General features: G+C 47.8%; 1 protein-coding gene across 1 annotated transcript in view; it reads left to right on the top strand.

Moving 5' to 3' along the window:
• The window catches only part of ASMT (acetylserotonin O-methyltransferase), a 298,115-nt gene that overhangs the window by 90,312 nt on the left and 186,099 nt on the right, over positions 1-21,704 (top strand). Inside the window, exon 4 of the mRNA XM_078656057.1 lies at positions 383-501. Within this exon, the coding sequence (XP_078512183.1) occupies positions 383-501 (119 nt within the window). The remainder of the gene's footprint in view (positions 1-382; positions 502-21,704) is intronic.

The following is a 21,704-nucleotide window of genomic DNA, read 5'->3' as shown; positions in this document are numbered from 1 at the left end:
AAGCCCATTTAGCGATAAATATCGCTATTTGTTGCTAATATGCTCCCCAGTCTGCTATCTCTCATTCTGAATTGCTTTAGTATGACACCAGACAAATCCCATAGCTGTAATTTTCACAACAGAACCCTGAAACGTTCCTTAGCTTTGAAAAAGGGCTAAAATAGTCGAACTTCGTACAAGGCTCAAAAATAACTTTGTGGTGGTGAGTCATTTTAACCTTTCCTGATAGGTGGTAGATGGGCTAGCGGTCATTGTCCAAGTACACTTCTCAAACTGTTACATGCACAACCTGACAGATTAACCATTTGGCAAAAGAATATATGCACACAATCATTGCTGTTCCATGACCTTTGAAAATGTGTGTTTTTTGTCATTTTATCAGGTCGGAGGATGAGATGTTAAAGTTTATGCGTCTCATGAATTCTGTTTGGATTCTCTGTGGCAAGGATGTAATAACAGCCTTTGATCTTTCACCTTTCCAAAACGTGTGTGACTTGGGCGGTAAGTAATATACCTGTGATGAACCTGTGGATTTATTCAAGGAAGTCCATTGTAGATCATCTCTAGATAAAAAAGAGACATTTGAATATTGCCCAGATTTCCAGTTGCATAATATTTAAATCTTTGCAGGGGCACAGACCAAACAAAATTTGAAATGGCACATACAGTATCATGTAAGACTCTCAGTACATCTTGGAAAAAGCCGCTGTCCAAGTCTTTTTTTAGTTGTTTCATTAAAAGAAATTATATATATATAAATTATATAAATTCTTTTTTTGATAAACAATTTTATTCTTTTTACAAAGAACAAGCACCAGCAATACGACATTGGATAGCACGAATAGTGACACGAGACACTTAACAGAGCAAAGACATTGCTTTTAAACCCCACCTTGCAGCATTGAATACAAACATCATGTATAGAGTTCAGGCTACACCACGGCACCCGACCATTTGCCCCACACCCTCCGGTATTTCTTAGGACACCCCGTGCCTCACACATGGGTTTTTCTTGTGCCGCGCACCAATCCACCCTCCTTCGCCATTTCTCAGAACCTGGTGGCGTGGGAAGCTTCCGGGGGCGGTTATGTCCTGCTTGGCCACAATCATGTCTGTGTTGTAAAGTCATTTCTCGTTTCTGGACCCTTCTAGTCCATCTGTAATCCCAAAAAGGGAGTGACGTGGATCATGAGGAACCTCCCACCCCAGGACCTCAGTCAGTTCACTTTCGATCTCACCCCAGAACTGAGCTAGTTGGGGACATGCCCACACCATGTGGAAGAAGTTGGCTGGATCTTGACCACATCTCGCACATGAGGCGGATGGGGAGAAGCTGGCTCGATGTAGGCGCTTCGGGGTTGAGTAGGCCGCATGTAAATAATATAATTGGATCAAGTGGAGTTTAGCGGAAGTGGTGACCATTTTGGGTGACATGAGGGCATCACGCAAGTCCTCCTCATCCAACGGGCCTACCCACTTCTCCCATTAGTCACTGAGTCAGTCTAGTGAGGTCGGGTGTTGTTGACCAGTGTCCGGTAGATGCAGGAAATACCCCCCTTCACCAAGTTGCCTAGCATTATCTGTGCTTCCGGGGGACTGTATTCAGGGCTCCTGGCATTGTCCGGTATGTGTACGTGGAGGGCGTGTCTCAGTTGTAGATATTTATAAAATTGTGATGGGTGCAGGGAACATCTGGACTGGAGGTCTTTAAAAGAGCGCACAAGAGCTTGCCCACACATCAACGAGCTGAGAGATCCCTATAAGATCCCAGCCTCTAAATCCCTATAACCCACTGATCGATCTCCCTGAGCCATGTACCATGCCACAGAGGCGTGTGTTGGGTGAGTTTGTGTGTCCACTCAGTATGTCTTAGAGCAGCCCGCCAGGCTAAGAGCGCAGAGCACATGACGTCAGGCAAGGTGGATGGGATGGATTCCCCGTACATTAGGGCTTGGATTTTGGGCAGGCTGAGCTCACTTAGTTCAAGTCTATAGGCCGGGTCGGGCCAGCCCCCGTTGAACCAGTCGTGTATAATCAGTAAACGAGTCGCCAAGCAGTATAGGTATAAATGTGTCATTCCCATGCAACCATCGAATGATGGAATCCGGCAAGTGTTTAACGCCAGCCGGGCCCTCCCTCCACCCAGAGGAATTTAGTAGCCATAGTATCTAGCTCCCGAAACCATGCCCGTGGGAAGCAGGAGGGGGTGTTTTGGAGGACGTAAAGAATCCTGGGAAGAATCATAATTTCAAACAAGGCGACCCTTCCCAAAGGGTTCAGGGGTAGTGTCTGCCATCTGTGGAGATCCGCCTTAGCTTCTTTCATGAGTGGGGTGACATTGAGGGACCATCCCAGTTCTAGGAGGAGAGCAACCCAGATCCCAAGATATTTAAAAGACTGATGCCAAAGCGGTATCGTGGACTGCCAGTTGTAGCATTCTCTGGAGAGATGGAGTGGGACCAGGACGGACTTATTGGAATTAATTCGGAGGCCGGAGGTTTGCCCGAAAGAGTGCAGGATCTGGAGACAACGGGGACCTGATTGGGCAGTTTTGGTTAAAAAGAGCAGGACATCGTCCGAATATAGAGCGATCTTGTCCACTTCAGAGTTGGGCCATTCCGATCCTCGAACGAGATTCTCAGACTGAATTAAGGTCGCTAGAGGCTCCATCGCCAAGGCAAAGAGAAGGGGCAAGAGGGGGCATCCCTGTCTCGTTCCCCTTTGAATGGGGAAGGCGTCGGCGGGAGCCCCATTGACCAAGACGCGTGCTTGAGGCAGGGCTTACAAAAACCCCAACCAGCTGACGGAAGCAAGGTTCGAAACCCATCGCAGCTAGCACGTCGTCTAGGTATGTCCCGTCCACATAGTCAAATGCCTTCTCAAAATTGATGAGAATGAGCGCCAAGTAACGGGAAAGCACCTGGCGGTGAGCCAGGGCCAGGTGCAACCACCGGAAGGCAGTGTCTGGTGCCTCGCTGGGGCATTAATCCACACTGGTAAGGTAGGGCTTCAACCGCTGGGCAAGGATTGTGGCATACAATTTAACTTCCATGTTAATCAGGGAGATGGGATGGTAGTCAGCGCAGTGGGGAGATGGCGGTTGTGAATTCGGGAGGACCACGATGGTGGCCATCTCCGTCTCGGGCGGGAAGGAACCTTTCTCTAATGCTTTGACATACAAGTCAGCGAGGCAAGGCACAAAGGCTTCCCGGTATGCTGCATAGTATTCCTAGGGAAGGCCATCTGGGCCAGGAGTATTACCCGACGAGGTGTAAGCAATAGCCTCATTAATCAAGTCAGGGGAGATTGGGTAGTCAGGATCGGCTTGAGCAGTAGAATCCAGCTGAGGGAGGTTGGGCACCTCCAGCGTCCATAAGTTCGCTGAGCGACCGTACCGGGGTTCGTTTGGCATCAAGGTGACGGTAGAAGGCGGCAAAGGCGCCGGCCATGGCCACGGGGGACCATTGTGTCTACCCCTCTTGATCCAGCACTTCTGGGATAATACGGCTCGCTCTGGGATACGTGGCAAGCCTATGAAGGATTGTGCCGTTTTTATCACCCCAGCCATAAACTCTGGCTACTGAAGATCTCCACAGGAGCTTGGTGGCCTCCAACGAGAGCTGCTTGATTTCAGCTCGAATGCTCATAGGCGCCGCTCATGAGCTGCGTCGCCATCAGTAGAGGGGGATTGCTCAAGGTGCAGTGCTTGCGCCTCCAGTGAGGTGATTTGCAGCAGTTAGGCCTGCCGCTAACGCTGGATGTGGCCTTTGGTATGTCCACGAATAGCGGCCTTGCCGGCCTCCCACAGGGTACCCGGGGAAGAAACTGACCCTATGTTGGTGGCGAAGTACTGCTTCAGTTCTGATCCCACCACCTTCTTGAATTCCTTGTCCTGAAGGAACCGAGCCTTCAACCGCCACACTGGGCACGAGTAAGGGGGAGGAGCCCCTGTACTAAGGAGAAGCGGGGAATGATCGGAGATACCTCTCAGGAGTATTCGGACGTCTTGGATTGTGGTGCTGTCCGTAGAGGGAATGAAAGTTGCATCTATGAGTGCCTGCGTGCGGTGTGCGGTGGAGGTGTGCGTGAACTGTTTAGCATGTGGGTGCCAGATTCGCCATGCATCGGAAAGGCCCAGGGATTCAGCCCAGTTTATTAGTTGTTTCGCTGGCACCAGCCTGGAAGTACATGGAGGACTTGTCGTGTCGAGAAGCGGGGTGGAGACCGTGTTAAAGTTGCCCCCAATAATAGTGGACCCCAGGGTGAGGGTGGGCAGCATAGCTGTGGATTATTTTAAAGTTGTGGCGAGCATCAAGGGGGGTGAGTACAAGGACACAAGATTTAGGGGAGTGCACCCAATATACCGCAAATAATCACGATCGTGCCCTGCGAGTCATGAATAACTTGTGTAAGTACAAAGGGCAGGGTGCGTTACAATATTATGGCCACGCCACGAGAACCTCGATCGAAGCCCGAGTGCCAAACCCTATCGAAGCCGTAACGCGCTAGGAAGGGGCAGTGATTCCCATCAGGTGCATCTCCTGAAGCAGAAGCACTCCTATCTTTAGGCGCTGTGTGTAACGCAGTGTGGCGGTCTAGTAGGCCATTAACATTCCATGATAAAATATGGAGGGGGGCTGCCTTCGGAGATGGTGTGTCAGTCATGGGGACTGGAGATCGTTGCAGTAGCTCATCGGTCCCTGGAGATTCGACGGCGAAGCACGTCTGTGGGACGGACCATGGATAGTGGACTCATATAGGGGTAGATCCGAGTGTCGTGTGGGTGTTGGCACAGGAAAACAGTAGTAAACGATAACAAAACATGGGACAACGGTCCCACTCCAACCCCTCTCCCACCCCCCACCCTACACTTTGAGAACAGAAGCATCTGTCACCCTAACAATATCAATGGGTGAACAACCAAACTAAAATGCTTGGTAATGGGGAAGCGTGGACAACCCCTCCTCTTGTCTGGATGTGTGTTTATGAGTCCATTGGGAAGAAAAGACATTTACTGAGCTAAAGCACCATCTCTGGCCGCAGAGCCAGGCCCGGCGGGCAGAGACCAGTTCAGACTGGGTCCCTCAGGAGCATCGGTCTACAGGAGAGGTCTGAGTCCGGGAGATCAATCGCCGAGTGTCCGGGTGGAGAGCCACTGCCATCCAAACGGCCGGAAGAGCCGGCGTGCCTCCCGGCTGATGGTCTCTCAGAGAGCAATATTGGCTGCTGCATCTTGTTCGCGTACACCACCCGCAGGCGGGCTGGGAAGAGGAGCCGATACTGAATGTTAAGTGCCCTCAGCTTTTGCTTGACCTCCCCAAAAGAGCGCGCTTGCCCTGGACCTCGCGAATGTAGTCTGGGAAGATCATGATTGTGCCATTCTCATAGCGTTGCCGCTGTTGTTTGCGAGCTTCAGACAGGCATCCCGGTCTTTGAAGTTGAGAACCCGCATTATGAATGGGCGGGAGGTGCTCCTGGTGCTGGTTTGGGGCCAAAGACTGGTGGGCCTGCTCGATCGCAAACTAGGGAGAGCTAGAAACCTCCGGGATCCACAACTGCAGCCATTTCTCCAGGAAGTCCACTGTGCGGCCCTGCTCCGCCCCTTCTGGAAAGCTGGAGGTTATTGCTTCGGGATCTGTTTTCAGGCATCCTCCGCCCGATGGTGTAACTCTTGAGTGTGCGACTGGAGGTGGACCACCTGCCCCTTAAGCTGCTAGATGTCATCCTCCACAGCAGAGATCCGGGTCTCAGTCTCTTTAATCCGAGCCGTGGCGTTTCAGACATCCTATCGAAGGAGAGTCACGTCTACTCGCACCTCTGCCATCTTACCCTCCACCGACGTCTGTGAGGCATGGATGGCCTGGAGGATGGTGGCCAAATCGGCGGATGGAGGAGCTTCCTGATCAGTCACACCTCCGGTTGCCCCTGCCTCCAAGGTGGTGAAGCAGTCAATTTTCATCTGGGTGGCAGGGGCCTTCGGCGACCTATCCGTTCTGCCCATGGCAACCCCAGGAAATCACTGGCTCGAAGTCCCCACACCCCGACCCTGCAGTGGGAAGGTGACAGGCCAACACGTGCTGGACGGGGGTTAGCAGGATCAAACAGCAGACGTGAAGACTCGGCCTGGATCAAACTGCTGCCGCCCGAAAAGTGCAGCCGAAGGAGAGGGAGAAGAAAGGAGCAAGGCAGCGATCCAGGGCCGCACGCAGGTCCCAGCCTCGAAGGCCATCAGACACTCCACTGGGGCGGCCACACAAAGTATCTGTAAAGGTCCGGGGTCACGGCGGGTCCAGGGTTAAAGGGCCGGTGCAGGCAGAAGATCCCAGGAGTGAAGAATGACCAATGATCCGGGACAAGCCCAAGGAAAGGATTAGGAGGCAACACAGACGCTGTGAAAAGAAGCTATGGCCGGGCTTCCAGGGAGTCATCAGACCACCATGCTGGGTTTGGGGGGGTCACAGCCGCCCGAAGTGGCGGCCAAGCAATTCCGTCCACACCCCAGGCCCAGAGAGTGGGGGCCAAGCAGGCCTCGCCACTGCCACCACCCCAAAGGACAAGTGCCCCTCTGCTGCAGGTTGTATGAGGCATGTAGAAATGGGGGGAGGAGGGAGAGGAGGAGGGGGAGAGGAGGAGCCGTGCTATCCAAGGGCCCCTCTGCACCCTGCCTGCCGCCCGATCAATGGCCGAAACCTCACCAAAGCCCAGACGCCTCTGCAGCCCCAATCCTTAACTCCAGGCCAGTTGGCAGGGACACTCCTCCCCTCGTAGACCACCAACCGGCAGCCACCGGCACCCGTAGAAGCGGCTAGGACCGGGGCCGGACTGGGACTGAAAAGCAGCCCTGGCAAAGTGCTAAGCCGCCCCCCCCCCCCTCCGGGGGCCGTTGGGGGTGCGACCGAGCTCTTTGCCGGGGCCGGTTTTCGCCCGATTTTGTTACAGGGCTGATTTTTCAGCTATGCTGCAAAAACGGTCCTGTAACAAAAACAGCCCCTAGGGGTCCAAAACCAGCCCCCACCCTTGCGGTGCACCGGGGATTGCCCGGTGCCTGCAACGGGCAGACCGGCCCTGGCTAGGGCCCAGGGCTCACCAGGGCCAATCAGGTCATGTGCAGGCCACTCCCATGCAGATGTCGCAAGTTCTCCACTCCTAGTGGGTCTCAAAGCTGAAGAAGGCCCACAAGTGCAATGGCGGCTGTTGGGGCCCAGGGGATGACTGGGGAGGTCATCCTCAGCAGGCCACCCAGCAGGCGGCACCACACAACACAGGTGATGTCCGCCAGGGCCTCAGGGAAACTCGAGATCACCACTCCAGCAACTCGCGCAGCAGGCGGGAGCCCACGGCGCTGATGATGTCTGTCTGGGCACTGAGGGGCAATGATGAGATACTGCTACCTACAGTCCCCAAGTCTGGCAAAATCCCACGGCACTGGCACTGCCAAATCAAGCCCAGATCTGACCAGGGACCCCCGCCGCAGCGGGCCGTGCCAGCGATGGGGCCCGCGATGCCTGTGTTGTCAGTCGGGCCTCGGGGACAGCAGGGGGGCCTCATCCCCGGCCGCACACAGCGCCAACTGAAGGAACCATGAATCTTCTCCCCACATGGGTCCGCAGCCCGGCAAGGTCAGGCCAGACCTCGGAGGCAGCAGAAGAAGCACTATCGCTCACGGTCCCCCTCACACTGGTCCAAAAGAGTCACAGCAAGCAGCCAGCTGGCACAGGGGCACAGACAAGCCGAAGACAAGGGCGCCACCAGCCGCCAGATGCCGCCAATTCTCCACCACTCAGTCTGCAGCTGATGTCGCTGCTGTCGCACCACACAACCTAGCACGTGGAAACTCAGGGCCGCCAGGTCCTTCAGGAGGGGAGCTCAGTCAGGTCCTGTGACACGGAGGGAAGTCCCCACGTTCAGCCTAGCGGCCCTGTGATCAGCGTGGCGGCGGCCACCATCTTGAGGGATGCCACGAAGTGGATCCAAGAGACCAGGGCAGCCCACACGGTCCCAAGTCTGTGCCCAGCGCCCCAGGCGGAGCTCCGGAGGCCCCCAGGCAGCAAGATATGTGGCACAGGTTGGCAGGTGATGGCAGAGCGGATGACGGAGGGGTCCGGAGCACACCTAAGGTGCGATCACCATCTTGACACTCGTAGCCACGCCCCCAAAATATATAAATTCTATTTCCTAACTATAACGTCCTTGTCAGCTTTGATTTTTTCAGTGAATAGATATATATGTTCCCCCTCAGCAGGCATAGGTGGTCAGGGTGTTTCTACCCGGCCCCCTTTTCATATTTTTTATGTTTTCAACCTTTTTCCTTGTGGTCAGTTCAACCAAGTCATAAGATGGCTGCCAAAACTCACTGGTTGGAACTGTTGGCAGCTGATCAGATTGCTGACTCGAGATCTGGAGTGTTCACGGAGCCTTCTTGTTGATATTTGGATATCTGAGAAATGTCTACATTTCTCAGGAACTACTGAACGGACTTACATCATTTAACAAAAAGAGTGCTTTCTGAACCAAGAGCTACCTTTCTACCAAATTTGGTGTAATTCCGTTCAGCAGTCCTGGCCTTAGCCATATCGAAGGTTTCCCATGGAAATTAACATGGAGAAAACATGTTTTGGGACCCCCCTTTTTCTTGGCCGCCACTTGACGAATCACCTGAAACTTTCAACACAGCAGCCGACTTGACCACCATTAGTTTTGAAAATTTCGCGAAGATTTGTCAAACGGTGCCAAGATATTGGAAAAAGAAAAAAATATTTTTGAAAGAAACAAGGAGCTAACTATAACTACCTCCTGGCGACAGCCAGTATGTAATATATATATAAATAATATATATATATATATATATATATATATATATATATATATATATATATATATATATATATATATATATATATTCACTGAAAAAACCATAGGTTATAGACCATATATAGTTAGGAATTAGCATTTAAAAAACCTTATTTTACTCACACAAAACCATTGAAATTCCATATATAGTTAGTTGCACTAACTATATATCGCGCACCCGCAATCCACTGCTGATGATGTCACATATTACATCATTCATGACATGGTCAGTGACATCACTGATGACATCACTGATGACATCTCAAATGACATCACTGATGACATCACTGATGACAACATCCAGTGACTGTATGTTTCTGTAAAGTTAAAATATGTATTACTTATTGAAGAATGAGTAGATGTATAAGTGTCTGGACGAAGGATTTAGTAGGTGCATGACTGAATGTATGAGTGAGTGATTAAATGTGTCTCACTGAGTGCATGGGTTAGTGACTAAACTGTCTTAATTTGTGCATCATTATGTCTGTTGTTCTGTAAACTGCTGCATGTGTTGATCAGTAGCTATATGAGTAACTATATGGGTTATTGATTGATTGCCCAAGTATTTGTATGGGAGACTGAGTGTGTGTGTGGCTGGCTGGGAGGTGTGTGACTCTGTGCAGATCAATGTGTACTTGTATCAATGATTGTATAAGAGAGTAAGTATGTGTTAGTATATGTTTCAAAATGTAAGGTGCTCTATGTTTAACTGTATGTATAGATTAGAAAATGGAAGTGTGATTGATTCTTTACAGGACTGACTAGGTGTGTGAGTAACTCCATGGATGAGTGACAGAGTGTGAGAGTCTGTATAGGTGTATGAGTGCATATGATAGTGTTGTAAAGATGAGTGATTGTATGTATGAATGATTGTATGGGTGAATGAGTGAATGTGTGTGTAAACATAGGAATCACTGAGTGCGTATGTAGTAACTAGTATTGGTGTGTCAATGGTTTAAAAAATTATACTCTGTATTTAACACTGGGTGTAAAAGAGGTTATATTAAAGTGTGAGGAGATGCATTGTATTGTCACATGAATGATATCATCAGTGATGTGGTCATTGATGTCAAATGAGATGTCATCAGTGATGTCATCAGTGATGTCATTTGAGATGTCATCAGTGATGTCATTTGAGATGTTATCAGTGATGTCATTTGAGATGTCATCAGTGATGTCATTTGAGATGTCATCAGTGATGTCATCAGTGATGTCACTGACCATGTCATGAATGATGTAATATGTGACATCATCAGCAGTGGATTGCGGGTGCGCGATATATAGTTAGTGCAACTAACTATATATGGAATTTCAATGGTTTTGTGTGAGTAAAATAAGGTTTTTTAAATGCTAATTCCTAACTATATATGGTCTATAACCTATGGTTTTTTCAGTGAATTTTCAAGGTTTTGTAAATGCTAATTCCTAACTATATATGGTCTATAACCTATGGTTTTTTCAGTGAATTTCAATAGTTTTTTAATAGCAAATATCATAAACCGTCGAATGTCAAGTACGTGGTAAGTGAAAACATTTTCGTGTTTATGCACACTGATCTGCTTTGAATGGTGCCCCCCCCCTCATTTCTATTAGGAGTACTCTCTCTTTGCACATAGTGAAGGGTAGTTAACGCAGGCCTTTGCCCCCGTTGTAATACGTCGTGCCTGCTTCTCTCTCCATTTGATTGATTGTTATCCAAGTATTTACTGATTTAGAATTGGTTCTCTTTGGTTCATTCTCTATTTACAAACAAACACAGAGTCGCAATACTCTGTTTAGTCTTTGCAGATAACGAAAAATCGTGTAAAAAAAGAAAAGAAAAGGAATCGAGCAAAATCAGTAGGCCACTAATGGGATCTCTTTTTGACCTCGCTAAAATAGAAACATTAGGAACAACCCCTCATGACAAATACAAAACTAGTGAAATGAACTGAACTCCACACAATGATGACTGCAAAACAGCTCGGCTCCGCCACCCACCCCGCCCAAAATAACGATAAAGAGCGGCTGCCATGATTGGTTGCGGAATGGCCACGACGGAGCTACGAAATGGTGCTGCTCTCATGCTAACCCCAGCTTCAGTCTGAAACATCCAGAAACACTGTAGACTACCAATTCGATCAGTTCCGGTAGCGCCCCAATGTAACCCGGTAGAGAAGAACTAGCCCTCCCCTCTTTGACTAATGGTTCTTGTTGCCTGTCCCTTCTGTTGTCATTTAACAGAACTATTTAGCCTGCTGAAAGGGGTTGTGTTCCGACCGCTGGTTGGTGGAGACATTTTGACTATATTCTGGACCTGCGTTGTCGCGTAATGCGTCATATGACGCGCCGCGTTAGCGCATCCGGAAGTCATCCGGGGCGCGCAGCGCGTAACGTAAGCATAACAAGTCATGTGACTTGTTAATAAAACTTTTCATTGGTTCATTTTACTTTTCTTATTCTAATGATGAAAGGCTTGGTCATATGACCTAAAAATTAGGCTTTTTATTACTTCCGAACATTATTTTTTCTTAAATATATGTTATAATGTTCCAGGCTAATGTACTTTCCCGGAAAATTTACAACTGTCCTGCAAGTAAAATATATTCTTTTTTCGAGAAAAAGAGCGTTTCTTCGTCCCATGACGGAGCCGTTGAGCAAAAGAGGGTCGACCTGCTGTCTTAGTCGCCGATACGCCTGAATATGAGATTCTTATCGATCACTTTATGTTGCAGGAATAGAAAACACAACAGCCCTTGACCATTTATCTTTACTGCGTTGCTTCGTATTATACCTTTTACCCTTCATGTAATTGGTCTGCTTTATTTCACTTGCCTTTTAATGATTCTAAAACAGTGACTATTATTAAAAACTTTACCAATGTATATACTACTACCATGTTTTCTTTTAAAAACCTTTATTGTGAAAATTTCATTATACAAATACGAGCCTATAACCACGTGGGCCGGCCACGGAGCAAACTGTAATCGTATATGATGAGTAGACATTTACACTGTAGAGGAACGTAACGGGCGGGCCATTAGGTTGCAAGAACTAAGGTGTCTAACAGTTACGGAATCAGTGGACGTACATTTTATAATTAATACAACAGGGCCAGTTACAATAAAATTATCTAGATATACATTTGCGGGCAAGTACCATGGGTGACGTTAATTCGAACTTTCAATAGTACAGTAATCAATAACACATCAGAACTTAATATCAATAGGGATGTCGAAATATTCAATCAATTCTCGTCCCCGCCCGCCATGTGCTTCAAAACTGCATACGTATCTCGTGATTTCAAGGTTCTGCAACCAGTACACAACAAGGAGTTACGAGTCCCATTTATTCCGGCGCCATTTTGGGCGAGGACGGGCAGGTCCAGGATATAGTCAAAATGTCTCTACCAACCATCGACTATGATGATGTTCATATGCTGTATTTATTAGAGTAACACTCCTCTGTCCACATGAAATTAATTTGCCACAATCTAAACATGTCATTTTAATCTTTCCAAAGTTCTTCTAAATATTTAGGACCGTTTCCCTTGCCTCTGATGCTGTCAGTGCCACTTCTTTGATGAATGTACTAGCAGGTCAGGGGTTCTCCTCCAAATCTCTCTTTTATGCAGCACTATAATTAATTGGTGCCACCTCTCCATATGACGATGCATGGTATAGTTACCATAACTATATTTTTTTTCGGTTCCTCTGGAGAGTTCATCGTGGCAGATGAAGCGTGTAACGTACCGGGCATTTACCTTTTTTTGCATGTACAGGAAAGGAAAAAAAAATCGAGCGTCCGAGTTCTAAGGTGTCCCAGGGCCATTTTAGTGGACCAGGCCCAAATCCAAAGAACAGGCCGCCATTTTGAGAGTCCTGTTGTAGCCGCCTGTCGCTGTAGCATCAAGAGCAGCCGAAACTCAGCTGAATGGCAACTGAAACGGTAAAGGGGCGCCCCACTACAGCAGACGAGCCTCCACCTAGGAAGGCCCGTTCACGCCGCCTCCCCCCCCCCCTTCGGGCACCCCACGCCGTTATTCGGAGCAGTATTGTAGGATGGCCACACCAGTGCGGCAACTTGCTAGACATCACCTCGGTGGTAACCGAATCTCAGCGCCTTGTGGTGTCTCCTCTTCAGAAAATATTCTTGCGCTACCTTTGCCCCATTCACACATCGGTCCGCTACTGACGCCATCTCACAGGCTAATGGGGCGCCCCACGCCGAGTTTCAGCATTGTAGGATGACCACACCAGTACAGCAACTTGCTAGACATCACCTCGGTGCCATCCGGATCTCGGCGCCCCACTGCAGATGAAGTGCCTCTCAACTATGAAACCACCACGGTGACATCCGGATCTTGGCGCCTTGTGCTGGTTCCGGCCTATTCACACATCGGTCCGCTACTGACGCCATCTCACAGGCTAATGGGGCGCCCCACGCCGAGTTTCAGCATTGTAGGATGACCACACCAGTACAGCAACTTGGTAGACATCACCTCGGTGCCATCCGGATCTTGGCATCTCAACGCCTAGTGGTATCTTCCATACAGAAAATATTGTTGCGCTGCCTTTGGCCCATTCGCACATCGGTCCGCAACTGACACCATCTCACAGGCCAACAGGGCGCCCCACGCCGACTTTTACCATTGTAGGATGGCCACACCAGTACAGCAACTTGCTAGACATCACCTCGTTGCCATCCGGATCTTGGCATCTCAGCGCCTTGTGGTGTCAGTCAGAAACTATTGTTGCGCTGCCTTTGGCCCCATTCGCAAATCAGTCCGCTACTGACGCCATCTCACAGGCCAACGGGGCGCCCCACGCCGACTTTCAACATTGTAGGATGGCCACACCAGTACAGCAACTTGCTAGACACCACCTCGGTGCCATCCGGATCTTGGCATCTCAGCGCCTAGTGGTGTCTTCTATTCAGGAAATATTGTTGCGCTGCCTTTGGCCCCATTCGCACATCGGTCCGCAACTGACACCATCTCACAGGCCAACAGGGCGCCCCACGCCGACTTTTACCATGGTAGGATGGCCACACCAGTGCCACAACTTGCTAGACACCACCTCGGTGCCATCCGGATCTTGGCATCTCAGCGCCTTGTGGTGTCTTTTATTCAGAAAACATTGTTGAGCTGCCTTTGGCCCCATTCGCACATCGGTCCGCTACTGACGCCATCTCACAGGCTAATGGGGCGCCCCACGCCGAGTTTCAGCATTGTAGGATGACCACACCAGTGCACCTTACTAGACACCACCTCGGTGCCATCCGGATCTCGGCGCCCCACTGCAGATGAAGTGCCTCTCAACTATGAAACCACCACGGTGACATCCGGATCTTGGCGCGTTGTGCTGCCTTCGGCCTATTCGCACATCGGTCCGCTACTGACGCCATCTCACAGACTAATGGGGCGCCCCACGCCGACTTTCAGCATTGTAGGATGGCCACACCAGTGCTGCAACTTGCTGGACACCACCTCGGTGCCATCCGGATCTTGGCGCGTTGTGTTGCCTTCGGCCTATTCGCACATCGGTCCGCTACTGACGCCGCCTCACGTGCCAACGTATTTTCTCCGCATTTTATACCCTATGCCGCATAACAGGTCATGTGACTTGTTTATAAAACTTTTCATTGGTTCATTTTACTTTTGGTTTCCTAATGATGGAAGGCTTGATCATATGACCTAAAACAAACACTTTTTTTTTCCCAAACGATGAAAGCCCCACCTTGTTTCTGGATGTTTCAGACTGAAGCTGGCGTCACCATGAGAGCACCACCATCTCGTAGCTCCGTCGTGGTCATTCCGCGAGCAATCATGGCAGCCGCTCCCCACCAGAAGCCTACAGGAGTCGGGGGCCCCCAAAACTTTTGATGAATCCTCAAGGCGGAGGGGACGCTTTCGAGAATGGGGTCCAAGACCTAGCAGACAAGCGTCCGATTTCCAAGGTGTCCCAGGGCCATTTCAGTGGACCAGGCCCAAAAAGGAAACAGCCTGCCGCCATTTTGAGAGTCCTGTGACAGCCGCCTATCGCTGCACCGCAAGAGTGGGCGCAACTCAGCTGAATTGCGGCTTTTGACACAGTGGACCAAAAACGGACGGAATGGCAACTGAAACGGTAAAGGGGCGCCCCACTACAACAGATGAGACTCCACCTCGAGAGGCCCGTTCACGCCGCCTCCCCCGGGGCGCCCCACGCCGTTATTCGGAGCAGCATTGTAGGATACCAAAACCAGTGCGGCAACTTACTGGACATCACCTTGGTGCCATCGTTCTGCTGCCTTGGAACTATTCACACAACAGTTTGCTACTGATGACCCACCCCCCGCGACGCCCCACGCCAGAAATCTGGACGTTGTGCTGCGTTGGGACTATTCGCACAGCCGACCGCTACTTCGTTGTTTTTCCCTAAAAATGTTTATATGTTATTACTGTTTTTGTTTTCTTGTATATATTTATAAGTTATTAAAGTTTTATAATCTTACTACTTTGTCGGAGTGCTATATATTTTTAATGTGACACATAATTGTGAAAACTTTGATGTACAAAGAGTCATCCCTGGAATCTTCCGCTTCAGGCTCGGTCCCCTCCCCAATCACAATACAGGATGGTTTTCAGATAATAGGAACGCGTCTGCTGTGACGGATCTCATCGAGTGTGGGCCTTGATCTACTATAACTCCTTTGAAGAGGGGTGATTCTTTACAGCTGGGGCCATAAACTACATCTGCAGGGCTAGCTGATACCCTAGGACCGGCCTGGACAATCGGACACAGAGGAAAAGGAGTGTCAGAGGGTGCGGTAGTGAATAGGGCGAAAGGGAGGTGTCGGGCGGGCACAGGGTGTGATTCTCAGGGAAGAGCAGCGCAGATGGGGGGAGGTTTATTACCCATGCATAACACAGAGAGCGGGGGTGACCACTGCCTGGGGGAGATGCTTGCGAGGGTGGGGAGCCATGCTAAGGATCGACAGCGTGCACAGAGTGGGTCTGGTCAAGGCATCTAAAATGACTACCGTCGCCAGTAGGTATATATAGTTAGGATTTTTTCTCTATGGGATTTTTGAAAATTCTATGTCTAATAACTTTGGCGTTTGTGGACGGAATTGGCTGAACTTTTCAGGAAAATGGCACTTTTTGTTTCTGAGCAGCCCTTGAAAATTTGGGGGGGGTTCGTCAAGGGGGGGCCGAGAAAAAAGGGGGGTCCCAAAACGTGTTTTTAACATTGACTTTTCCATAGGGCGGTTGGCCTCACTTTTAGCCCGAACGGCTGAATGGATTTGCACGAAACTTGGCAAAATTGTAGGGACTGGTAGCCCGATGTGCCTTTTGTAGGTCTCAATATATGTGCTCCAGTGGATTTTGAGAAATTAACGTTTAAAAAAAGATATATATCTGTAACAGCGGACCGGGCAGCGTCCCAGGAAGCGTACTTTTCGCGCAACGGAGCTTTGTGAAGCGAAGCTGATTGGTTCTCTGGCGTCTGTCAACATTCCAAAAAGTCCGTAGCGGCCGCCATCTTGTCTCTCGGTAGGATCGAGAGACAAGCGGAGGCCAAACCGAAGGGGCAAATGACCATAAGGGGGCATAGTAGATCCTCCCTGACCGTTTAGGTTTGATGTGGAGGTTTTAAAAGGGCCCCGCGGGGCAAAAAAACAATAAAAATAATAATAATCGAACGGCTGAATGGATTTGCACGAAACTTGGCAAAATATTAGGGACTGGTAGCCCGATGTGCCTTTGCTAGGTCTCAATATATGTGCTCCAGTGGATTTTGAGAAATTAACGTTCAAAAAAAGATATATATCTGTAACAGCGCTCCGCTTCGCGTAACGGAGGTTTGCGAAGCTGATTGGTCATTCTGTCACTGGGCTATAGTTGGGCTACATCTGGCTGATATTTGGGCTACATTCGTTTTTTTGTGTGTCTGGCGGCCATCTTTGGGCTACATTGGGCTACATTGGGCTTCATTGGGCTACATTGGGCTACATTTGGGCTCCAACATATATATAGGCCAATGTAGCCCAATATATATTTTTCAAAGTTAATTTTTGTAAAAACCACTGGAGCATATATCTTGAGACATAGCAAAGGCACATCGGGCTGCCAGTCCCTACAATTTTGCCAAGTTTCGTGGAAATCCATTCAGCCGTTCGAGCTAAAAGTGAGTCCAACCGCCCTATGGAAATTAAGGAAATGAATGGGTAATTTGTAATTAGCAAATAGCTAATCGCAAACTAGGAATGGTAAAGAATCGCTATTTATTCCTTAAAGTTCGCTATTTAGGAAATGCAAAAAACTTTGATGATACATATGGCGGTTCATCTCTAACAAGATAAGAAGCATAGGGATACATTTATGATGACTGGCGCATCACCAGGGATGTGTTAGTCATTCTGTGCCGCTGTTCCGTCACCTATGGTGTGCTGCATTTACAATGCGGCGCATCATGGGGCAAAAACAGCACAGATGCGTGATGTATCTGTGCCGTAAAGGTGGCGCATTGCTGGAGTTGTATCGCAAGTGTGATGAAGCTCCAGCAAGGGTCGGGGGTGCCCCTGTCGCAGGGTTTCTGTTCTCACACAGAACTGTGGACAGAGGATTGGAACCTCGGCGAATTAGGGTGTCCCAAAACTCACGTTAGTAATCAAAAACCCCTTAGCAAGCTAGGTACAGTGTCACATTGGATATAACAAACTCTCAATGTTTAGACAATCCAGAATATGAACTTATAGTACCTCAGGATACGTGGAACTCATGAACAGTCGGTCGTTATATATTTCTTAGAAACCAGAACATGGAGTTAAGAAGAACACATGTGTATTTGAAATGTTTATTTACTAATGCCGTCTTCTCAGGCGTAGTATCTTAGATAATACAAGTACATATATTATCAGTAGCAAAATTACCAGCATAGTTACTAGTACATAAAAAGCGAATGGTGATAGTATGTTAACATGCTGTAAATGAATAAGAGTTAGCAACACTTATAAGCAGCCGCGGGCCGTGGAGGGAGTTACGGTGAGGCAGGGAGGCGGGGAGGGGGAGAAGCAGGGTGGAGAATACAAGTACACATATTATCAGTAGCAAAATTACCAGCATAGTTACTAGTACATAAAAAGCGAATGGTGACAGTATGTTAACATGCTGTAAATGAATAAGAGTTAGCAACACTTATAAGCAGCCGCGGGCCGTGGAGGGAGTTACGGTGGTGCAGGGAGGCGGGGAGGGGGAGGGGCAGGGTAGAGAGGGCTCCACCCTGCTTCTCCCCCTCCCTGCCTCCCTGCCTCACCGTAACTCCCTCCACGGCCCGCGGCTGCTTATATCTCACCCTCCCTAATACACATATTATATTATTTGCTAAGAAGGTCTCTTTGTGTTGGTTTAGGGCGTGCCCATACTTTAGTGTCTTAGATTTGAAGGAATCACATCAGCATACACCAGCTCTCTCTTCATGTGAACCGCATCAACTGTTGTGTATGTGTGTTCGGCAAAGCAATATAAAACCCGCCTCATGCCCAGAATTGGCAGAAGTTGCACTTATGTTATGAGTATGAAGTCGTGGAGATCAGACCTCATAACAATTCTGTATCGTGTTGTTCTTGAAACTTTAGCACTCGCTGTACAGATATAGTTTAACAAGCAAAGCAGATAGTAGAGCAATAACATATTATTCTCATGTAAACCACGATGAACTACTAGGTGGAAAGCTAAAGCAACAACTAAGTGTCGTGTGCAGAAGTTGCAAAAAAGGAAAAATGGCGTTTAAACCGGTAATGAGCCCATGCTAACTTAACACGGTGTAAAGATATCCAGGACCTAGATGACACCTCCCCATGATCCGGAAACGAACTGAATAAGATAATAGAAGTGCCATCTCATGAGAGCAGATTGCAAGTTTATATGTGGACGGTCCACAAGGTAAAGCATTAAAAACTAGGAAAATTTAATGCTAAAGAAAAATAAAACAGCCAAGTACTTTATCGAGTCTTAAGCCAATAGGCAAGGTAAATAATCAAAACTTGACAAATAAGTCAATGAATTGTCAATGAAATGCTAGTACTCAGCATATCAAACATGAAAAAGGTCTATGACATAACTGTGTATGCAAAATAAGCTGCAACAGCCTCCAATAGGAAGTCACCGTCTTCATCCGAAAACAGTTCAGCCATCCAATTTAAAAGCGGAAAAGAACATACGTGCTCTCCCAGCACCGGATCCTCTATCACCATCAGAGGACAGCTAGGTGGGTTTTCAAGAAAGCTCTGTTCCAAGAAAGACTGTGCTGCCGCCAGTAAATTCCAGGGACCAATTAGTGCATGCATCAATGCCACAGCCATAATCCTTTCGCCAGGACAAACCAACTCGTGAGTAATGATAGGAGTCATCAGCTGATTAAAGTCGACGTCAGGAGAAACCGGTCCGCAGAGACACAAATCAATGGCCCAATCGAAATCACAGGTCAGGCAGTGAAATACAGGCTGGACACAGGTGAAGTAGGAGAATCGAAAAGATAATCCATATGCCGTGCTTAATATCGCCAACGGCATTGTGCCATAATATTCTAGCATGCGATTGCGGAACAGTGTCAGCAGCTGCAGGGTGGGAGGTTGCATAGGAGGGACATCCATATTTAAAAATGTAAAAAAGCACAAGAGCGTCCGCTGGTAATGCAAGTAAAAATGCCAATCCACGAAGCAGAGTGGAGAAAATAGAATGAAAAAAAGCAGGGATGACTCCAAAGATTTTCTCAAATGAAGTCACGAGACCACTGGTAACAACTTTAAAAAAGTGCGCCAGGGCCTTTGTGGAGGATGCGTTAAAGATAGTCCGAACCATCTTGCTGAAATTGAAAGGCAAATCTGAATTGAGAAGGGTCTGCACCTCTGTACGGGTGTTCGCTATGTGAAGCACGAAAGTTTCACGGGCCGAACTCAAGGCCACCTCTCTCTGAGACAAAAGAGCTCTTATTCTTGCCATGCCGTTGAAATCTCTCCCAAGGTTGGTATTTGTGGCCAGATTGAAAACTCCCTATGTTCATGTGTGGGAGGAAATAGAACATTTCTGCAGCAAATAACCCGTTCACTTACTGTTACCATAAAAGGAATACTTTTAATTAACTCAGAACAATCTTCATTATTGAGCATCAAATAACTACCATTTTCCAACAACTTGAACGTGGGGATGATAGCAGGAACTGGCATGCCTTGCAACACGCAAGCCATATTTGGTCGGTGTTTGTTGCATGAACCGTGTAACTGTATGTGCCTACACATTAGTGAATGATCTGGCGTCTCAGTGCATTCCTCTCCATTCAGATAAACTTCTTGATCATCTTTGAAACATCTGTATGTGTATGGAAGCGACCAGACCTCATGAAGAAAAGCACTACCTAAAGGTTCATAACGACCTATTGGTATATATTTCATACAATTTGAAAACTTATATAAAGCAAAAGGCAGCGTTATTAAACCGTGGATAAGGCACGTTGTCAAAAAACCCGCAATCCTCTGCTGATGATGTCACTGAGCATGTCATGAATGATGTAATATGTGACATCATCAGCAGTGGATTACGGGTAATAGTATCTCTAGTTTACTCCCCTATAGCTGTCTTTCTTTTAACATAAGTCTCTGTTTCCTTCCCTTATACTTACTGTTTTTGGTTCGCTTCCGGTTCGCGTACCGGCGAGCGAACTGGGAAGCGAACTAAGAGAAATAGAGGTTGGCACAGTTCCAAATATTGTACCAATTTTTTAATAACGGGGAGGTAGTTCTGAAAAGAACTTTTTTTTTTATTGTTTTTGTTGTTTTATATTTTTTTTATTATTTTTCAGAACATTTTTTTACTTTTTTTGAATTTTTCTGAACAGTTTTATATTTTTGGGGGTTTTTCTTGGAGGGGGCAATGAAAACGATTCATTGTAAAGGGCTCAACAGGAGCAACAAAACAAAAAAAAAGTATTTATTATTTTGGGCGTTTCGTACAAACTTGCATATGATAGTCAATAGCTCTGTTGATCAGAGTGATGCTTCTTTCTCCGTAGCAAATGAATCCATCGCAAAATACGCAGATGTGTTTTACTTCACCAAATCTCATTTGTATATTTGGCACCATCTCCCTGCCCTCTGGTCCCGTTACTTCCGGTACAACAGATCTTCTGGCCATAATAGGGAGATTATCTAGGTCGTTCCGAAACTGTGCAGCACTGTAGTTGTTAGGATGCCACCTAGTCATATGGCGATGCATTGTGTAGTTTCCGAAACTGTATTTTTTCTCGGTTCCTCTGGACAGTCTATCTTGACATATAAGGCAAGTTACGTATCTTGCATTTACTTTTTTCTGACCTTTGGGAATTTTAAAAAATTGCCAAATGAAGTTTTCTTTCCGGTGAGACGTCCTGGGTTCCTCAGGCAAAAACTGCCTCTCTTCCTGCTCTTCCTCGTCTTCCTCTTCTTCCTCTTCTTGCTGAATTATAACTTGAGCAGGTGGTCCACTCTTCCTTGGATGTGGTGGAGGTGGTGGGGAAGCACCAGCTGAAGCTACTAAAGAAGCCATTGCTCAGTGATCACAAAGGGTCTTTCTCTCACAATGATGAAAGTCAGAGTGAGGAAAGAAGGAGGGATTTTCATCATTTGGGAAAAACAAGAGTTCTCAACCAATGAAAAGTGTTCATTTTAGATTATATGACCTAGTCTTACATCATTAGGAAACCAAAAGTGAAATGAACCAATGAAAAGTGTTATTACCAAGTCACATGACCTGCTTTGTTTACGTTAAGCGCTTTGCAGGGCCTCCCGGTTTGCTTCCAGAAACCTGCGCTTTGCGACTCGCTTCGCGTACCAGTTCGCTAACGTAGCACGTCATA

Source organism: Lissotriton helveticus, chromosome 8 (assembly GCF_964261635.1).
Source record: "Lissotriton helveticus chromosome 8, aLisHel1.1, whole genome shotgun sequence".
NCBI classification, from domain to species: domain Eukaryota; kingdom Metazoa; phylum Chordata; class Amphibia; order Caudata; family Salamandridae; genus Lissotriton; species Lissotriton helveticus.
The sequence above is the reverse complement of the archived record's forward strand: the minus strand, read 5'-3'. Positions and strand labels throughout refer to the sequence as shown.